This window comes from Piliocolobus tephrosceles, chromosome 3 (genome assembly GCF_002776525.5).
Source record: "Piliocolobus tephrosceles isolate RC106 chromosome 3, ASM277652v3, whole genome shotgun sequence".
NCBI classification, from domain to species: Eukaryota; Metazoa; Chordata; class Mammalia; order Primates; family Cercopithecidae; genus Piliocolobus; species Piliocolobus tephrosceles.
Genome location: NC_045436.1, coordinates 24,593,777 through 24,601,489, shown reverse-complemented (window position 1 = coordinate 24,601,489; position 7,713 = coordinate 24,593,777). Strand labels below are relative to the sequence as shown.

Sequence of the window (7,713 nt, the reverse complement as noted above, 5' to 3'; positions counted from 1 at the left end):
GCAGCAGATAGGAGTTGTGAGGTGACCTGAAGGAAAAGAGAGGTGTTTATAAGGATCATGACCCCTTCACCAGTAAATATTTAAGCATGTATTTCCTAAGAAGGAGGGCATTTTCTTTTGTAGCTATGGTGCAGTTAGGAAATTCAGGAAGCTTAACTTTGATGTATTACTAATATCTAATAAAGAGTGCACCCTCCATTTTTTCACTTTGTCCTATACTATCCACTTTATTACAACTTTTTTTTTCTCAGTCTAGAATCTAAGCTAAGAGAATGAATTGCTTTTTTTGTTCATTTGTTTTTCCTCATATGTAAGGAAACAGGCTGGGCATAGGGGCTGTCACCTCTACTCCCAGCACTTTGGGAGGCCAAGGTGGGAGGATTGTTCAAAACCACCCTGGCCAACATAGACCCCCCATCTCTACAAAATATTTTAAAAATTAACTGGGCCTGGTGGCACAAGCCTGTGGTCACGGTTACTCTGCAGGCTGAGGCTGCAGAGAACCATGGTCATACCACTGCACTCTGGCTTGGGAGACACAGCAAGATCCTGTCTCAAAAAAAAAAACCCTGCTTTTTTTCCCCAGCACTGTTGTCATTTGTGCTGTCGAGAACCATTTTCATGTTGAATCTTGTATGATTTGGATTTCTTCACTGTTATATATACATACATACATTTTTTTTTTTTTTTTGAGACGGACATACATTTTTATATATAATTTTATAGGTCAGGTGCAGTGGCTCACACCTGTAATTCTAGCACTTTGGGAGGCTGAGGCAGGCAGATCACATGAGGTCAGGAGTTCGAGGCCAGCGTGAAACCCCGTCTCTAACAAAACTACAAAAACTAGCCAGGCGTGGTGGTGGGTGCCTTAATCCCAGCTACTTGGAAGCCTGAGGCAGGAGAATCACTTGAACCTAGCAGGCAGAGGTTGCAGTGAACCAAGAGTGTGCCATTGCACTCCAGCCTGGGTGACAGTGAAACTCCATCTCAAAAAATAATAACAATTGTATGTTATATATAATAGAATTTTATATGTAATACACAGTTACATATAATAGAATCTTATGTATTTTATATATATATTCTGCACAAGTTCTCCATAGATGGTAATGCTTTGCTCCCCATTGCAGGTCATCAGTTTGCCCCATCATTGGCTAAGGTGGTATTCTCTACATTATAAAGGTACTTATTTTTCTCTTTGTAATTAAAATATAATCCTAGAGTAAAATTTTGAGAATGTGAATATCATTCCCCCATAACATTTTACCCAGTAGTTTTTACAGTTAGTGATGATTCTTGCCTGAACCAATTATTATATTGTGATTCCAAATCCAGGAGATTTTGAAATTAAAAATCTTTTCTCATCCACAGGAATGACTGCTGTATTATAACCTGTGGCTAGTTTATTGAAGAAGAAAATCATTACAGGTAGATGAGATAGGCTTATCTATAATAGAGCTGTAAGCTTTGAATTATTATCCTCCAAGCGAACGAGCAGGGGACTAAACAAGACTCCAGTGGGTGCCATCAGCATGCCAGGCCAGTGAAGCCTAAACCTGATCAATCTACAAGGTTCGGGAGGGGTATCCACTTCTCAGTGGGTTTGCGCTCTACGGAGGCCGGACAAGTTCAGCCCAACTTCCTTTTCACAGTTCCTTCACACTGACCAGAGGGAGCTTACCTTACGCACTACCTTTGTTCGCAGCTCGATGGAACTCGTGACGGCTCTGGTGAACCTCCAAGAGGAGTCTAGCTGTCCCATCTGTCTGGAGTACTTGAAAGACCCAGTGACCATCAACTGTGGGCACAACTTCTGTTGCTCCTGCCTCAATGTATCCTGGAAGGATCTAGATGATACCTTTCCCTGTCCTGTCTGCCGTTTTTGCTTTCCATACAAGAGCTTCAGGAGAAACCCCCAGCTCCGTAATTTGACTGAAATTGCTAAACAACTCCATATTAGGAGGAGCAAGAGAAAAAGGCAGAAAGAGAATGCCGTGTGTGAAAAACACAATCAGTTTCTGACCCTCTTCTGTTTGAAGGATCTAGAGATCTTATGTACACAGTGCAGTTTCTCCACTAACCACCAGAAGCACTACATTTGCCCTATTAAGAAAGCTGCCTCTTATCACAGAGAAATTCTAGAAGGTAGCATTGAACCCTTGAAGAATAATATAGAACGAGTTGAAAAAGTGATAATTCTGCAAGGCAGCAAATCAGTGGAGCTGAAAAAGAAGGTAGAATATAAGAGGGAAGAAATAAATTGTGAGTTTGAGCAAATTAGATTGTTTTTACAGAGCAAGAAAGAGACTATTCTTAGGCAGATCCAAGATGAAGAGATGAACATTTTAGAAAAACTAAATGAAAACCTTGTAAAATTTTCAGATTATGTTTCCACGTTAAAACATCTACTGAGGGAGGTAGAGGGCAAGTCTGTGCAGTCAAACCTGGAATTACTGACACATGTTAAGAGTGTGCACCACAGTTACCAAAATCTAAAACGTCCTGAACTCTTTTCATTTAGATTAACAAAATACGGTTTCAGTCTTCCTCCTCAGTATTCTGGCTTGGACAGAATTGTCAAGCCATTTCAAGTAGATGTGATCCTAGATCTTGACACAGCACATCCTCAACTTATTGTCTCTGAGGATAGAAAAGCTGTGCGATATGGAAGAACAAAACCAAACATTTGTTATAACCCAAAGAGATTTTATGTCTGCCCTGCTGTCCTAGGCTCTCAGCGATTTAGTTCTGGCCGACATTACTGGGAGGTAGAAGTGGGAAACAAACCTAAATGGATATTGGGTGTGTGTCAAGACTGTCTTCTTAGGAACTGGCAGGATCAGCCATCAGTTCTGGGTGGATTCTGGGCAATTGGGCGATATGTAAAGAGTGGTTATGTTGCGTCAGGTCCTAAGACAACCCAGCTTCTGCCAGTAGTAAAACCCAGTAAGATTGGTATTTTTCTGGACTATGAATTGGGCGATATTTCCTTTTATAATATGAATGATAGGTCTGTTCTCTATACTTTTAATGATTCTTTCACAGAAGCCCTTTGGCCTTATTTCTATACTGGAACAGATTCCGAACCTCTTAAAATCTGCTCAGTATCAGATTCTGAAAGATAAGGAACTGGTAAATGAGTTTGTTTCAGTTTTTGTGGGTAACTTAGCCAGTAAATTTAATCTCATTTCTGGAATTTTAACTTTTACCACTGAAAACCAGAGTTGATTTTTCTCCTAAATTTTTGGCAACTACAAAAAGATGTTCATAGTGCCACTTTCATATATTTAGTCTATGAACATCAATTGTCAAGTGCTTTGATTTCTAAGATAAAATATTTTAGAATTATGTTACTTAACATGTCCAATAAAATGTTTTCAAATTGCCTATAATTTTTTTTTTTTTTTAGTTAAGCCAATTATTTAAAGTTGCATACATTATATGAATATCATACTTGTCACATACCTTTCTTTTTAGTGGATTATTCTGTTTACCTCCCTATTTCTCATAATTTGTGTCTGTTCTTTTGTGTGTGTCAGTTGAAACAATTGACTTATTTTTGTGGTTAATGAGGATTTCACTTTGTTTAAATCCTTTCCCCACATATACTTAACCTGTGCACAGTCCATAAGTAATCTCTAACAGCTCTTTTTCTCTTTCTGTATATCACCTGCCAATCTACACCAACTACACTCATGACCACTTCCAGTCACTACCATTCTAGGAATTGACCTCTACTCTTGGCTTCTTTCTTGGTTTAAGCCTCTGTTTTCCTCTTTATCTTTTCATTTTGGGGTATCATCAACCCAAATGTTGCAGCATTGTAAAGTTTGTCAGACTACAAGTTTGCAAATGACTTTTCCCACATTTGGGTGGCAGTTAAAGAGACTATTTGGAATCATTTTAATTTTTTTTTTTTTTTTTTTTTTTTTTAGGCAGAGTCTTGCTCTGTGGCCCAGGCTGGAGTGCAGTGGCCGGATCTCAGCTCACTGCAAGCACCACCTCCTGGGTTTACGCCATTCTCCTGCCTCAGCCTCCTGAGTAGCTGGGACTACAGGCGCCCGCCACCTCGCCTGGCTAGTTTTTTGTATTTTTTTTGTAGAGACGGGGTTTCACAGGGTTAGCCAGGATGGTCTCGATCTCCTGACCTCATGATCCGCCCGTCTCGGCCTCCCAAAGTGCTGGGATTACAGGCTTGAGCCACCGCGCCCGGCGGAATCATTTTAATTTTTAAAACTTGATGGTTTTGACAAGTCTGATATCAGTCTGATTCTTTTTTTTTTTTTTGAGACCAAGTCTTGCTCTGTCGCCCAGGCTGGAGTGCAGTGGCCGGATCTCAGCTCACTGCAAGCTCCGCCTCCCAGGTTCCCGCCATTCTCCTGCCTCAGCCTCCCGAGTAGCTGGGACTACAGACGCCCGCCACCATGCCCGGCTAGTTTTTTTTTTTTTTTTGTATTTTTTAGTAGAGACGGGTTTTCACCGTGTTAGCCAGGATGGTCTCGATCTCCTGACCTCATGAGCCGCCCGTCTCAGCCTCCCAAAGTGCTGGGATTACAGGCTTGAGCCACCGCACCCGGCCTCAGTCTGATTCTTGATGTTTGGATACCACTGTTTTTCATAATCCTTTAAGATCTTTTGTAGCCCTAGTGTTTGAACTTTGTTTATTTTACTGACAAATCAAAGCTTAGTTTAGTATCCCTTTTCCAAAATGCTTGGAACCAGAAGTGTTTCAGCTTTCAGATTTTTGGGGGGATTTTGGAATATTTGCTTATGCACGATGAGATATCTTGGGGATGGGACACAATTTGAAAGAAAAAATTCATTTTATACACACAGCCTGCAGGTAATTACATGAAACAAAGTTTGTGTACATTGAACCCTCAGAAAGCAAAAGTGTCAGGTGTGGAATTTTCCACTTGGGTGTCATGGCAGCACTCAGTGTTTCAGATTATGGAGCATTTTGGGTTTTATGTTTTTTGATTAGGGATGCTGAACGTCTGCCTTCAATTTGGAATTGTATTAGATGAGCAAAACAAAGGTTTCCATCCTTAAGCAGCAGACTTCCTGGAGGGGAGAAAGGAAACAACAAAATAGTAAACACAAAGAATTGCTGTAGTGTGTTAGATGCTGATCAGATACTGGTGACAGGGAAAAGCAGGTCAATGTCACCCGTATGAGAGTGCTGTGCATAAGGGAGAGTTAGCTATGTGAGGTGGGTGGTCAGGGTAGGTATCTTGGAGAATGTGGAATCTGAGCAAACATTTGAGTTGAGGGAGTAGGCTTGGAAATAGATCCTCATCAAATTTCATTTCAGAGTGCATGGCTTGAGAAAGTGTTTGGGGAGGGGACTGTCAAGCTGCACTAATAGCAAGGAAGCCGGCAACAAGTAGTGAGTAAAGAAAAATACTGTGGCCGGGCGCGGTGGCTCAAGCCTGTAATCCCAGCACTTTGGGAGGCCAAGGCGGGTGGATCACGAGGTCAGGAGATCGAGACCATCCTGGCTAATACGGTGAAACCCTGTCTCTACTTAAAAATACAAAAAATTAGCCGGGCGACGAGGCGGGTGCCTGTAGTCCCAGCTACACGGGAGGCTGAGGCAGGAGAATGGTGTGAACCCGGGAGGCGGAGCTTGTAGTGAGCTGAGATCCGGCCACTGCACTCCAGCCTGGGTGGCAGAGCAAGACTCTGTCTCAAAAAAAAAAAAAAAGAAAAGAAAAATACTGGAGTAAGGTCAGAGAGGTAGTATATTTCTCTGTCATTTGATCCTGGGGTTTCTCCAGAGAGTGGCTATCTATACCCTCCAGCCCTGCCCTGCCCTGCCCCAACTCCAGGGGATTTGGTAGTGGATATTTACAGGGTGCCTTTGATGGGATAGTTCTTTATCCTGGTGGATGGCCTAATGCCTGAGTATCCAATCTGTGACCAGGAGTCCCTCTCACAGGAAACTTGTTTATACTGACAAACACCCTGTGGCTCTTGTTGGACCTATTTCCAGCTTATTCATGCCAAGACAGCCACTCTGTAGGAGAGCCCTGACCAGGGGAAAAGTTCAGTCCATGTGTTAGTAGAGTTTGACATAGAGGAGGCAACGCAACAAAAACACAAAATAACAGAAACAGTTTTATTACAGATCCATGAGAGAAGACGGTACTGTTGAGGGCTGACGAGAAGGCTGCAGGGGCAGTGCTGCTCACCTAGCGGTTGAGGAGCCAGAGAGAGAGAGAGAGACTAATGGGCCAAGGCCTTTATTGGGTTCCAGTGCATTTCCCAAGGGGCATTCTAGTTGGTGGATTTGGGGTAAGCAGGCATGAGTTTTGTGGGGTCACACTGTATGAGAGGTAGTCCTTGCAGCAAATGTATACAGTCCCCTGTGGGGTGTGCAGGTCAGTGGGGTGAGTCAAGTAGGTTTTATCTACATGTCCCATTAGGGAGGTGGCCACCAGGAGGCTGTTGTATAAGGCAGATACCTGGATCAAATACGTTGAGGAACAGAAGTAGAGAACTGGTAGCAGTAGTAAGGGCAACCAAGCCCTGTTTCTGATATGAGAAAGTTAAACCCTTATTAAAAGTGGATGTTTACAGCTCAGGAAGGCAAAAAATTAAAAAAAAAAAAAAATGCTGAAGGCTGGACACAGAGGCTTACACCTGTAATCCCAGCACTACGGGAGGTCACTCGAGCCCAGGAGTTTGAGACCAACCTGAACAACATAGTGGGACGCTACCTCTACAAAAAATGTTAAAATTTAGCCAGGCATGGTGGTGAGTACCTGTTGTCCCAGCTACTTGGGAGGCTGAGGCAGGAGGATCACTTAAGCCCAGGAGGCCGAGGCTGCGGTGAACTATAATTGCGCCACTGCACTCCAGCCTAGGTGACAGAGTGAAACCCTGTCTCAAGAAAAAAGGAAAAAAATCATAGGAAAAATATATTTACTATTCATTAAGTGGAAGTAGATCATAATGGTCTTCATCCTCGTCATCTTCACGTTGAGTAGGCTGAGGAAGAAAAGGAGAAGTTGGTCTCAGGTAGCAGAGGCAGAATAAAATCTGTATAAGTGGATCTGCTCAGCTTGTACCCATGTTGTTCAAGAGTCAACTGTACACTACATCACCTATGAATTATTCTTGTCAAGAAAAAAGTTAAATCTGAATTTAGCAAGCCTTTATAAGTAACTCAGTTTACAGAAAATATGGGGGTCAAGAAATAAGTTAAGTGACACAGGAAATGACACAGAAATGTTTGAAATAATACAGGACAGTTACCTACTCTACTCAACAAGGCAATGATATCTTTTTAGTTGAAACCAATAAAATTTCTAAATGTAAAACACAAAACTTCTTTCAATCCAGATTTGAACAAACCAACTTCAAAAAGACATTTTAGGGCTGGGCGCAGTGGCTCAAGCCTGTAATCCCAGCACTTTGGGAGGCCAAGACGGGCGGATCACGAGGTCAGGAGATCGAGACCATCCTGGCTAACACGGTGAAACCCTGTCTCTACTAAAAATACAAAAAAATTAGCCGGGCGAGGTGGCGGGCACCTGTGGTCCCAGCTACTCGGGAGGCTGAGGCAGGAGAATGGCGTGAACCCGGGAGACGGAGCTTGCAGTGAGCTGAGATCCGGCCACTGCACTCCAGCCTGGGCGACTGAGCAAGACTCCGTCTCAAAAAAAAAAAAAAAAAAAAAGAAGGCAGAAACAATCAGACTAGGGG

General features: G+C 42.6%; 1 protein-coding gene across 1 annotated transcript; it reads left to right on the top strand.

Moving 5' to 3' along the window:
- Positions 1–1,130: 1,130 nt before the first annotated feature.
- LOC111552418 (tripartite motif-containing protein 60) lies at positions 1,131–3,395 on the top strand. Its single transcript, XM_026446689.2, has 2 exons — positions 1,131–1,185; positions 1,709–3,395. The coding sequence occupies exon 2, from the start codon at positions 1,713–1,715 to the stop codon at positions 3,126–3,128; it is 1,416 nt and encodes a 471-aa protein (XP_026302474.1). The 5' UTR covers positions 1,131–1,185; positions 1,709–1,712; the 3' UTR covers positions 3,129–3,395.
- The last annotated feature ends 4,318 nt before the right edge of the window (positions 3,396–7,713 follow it).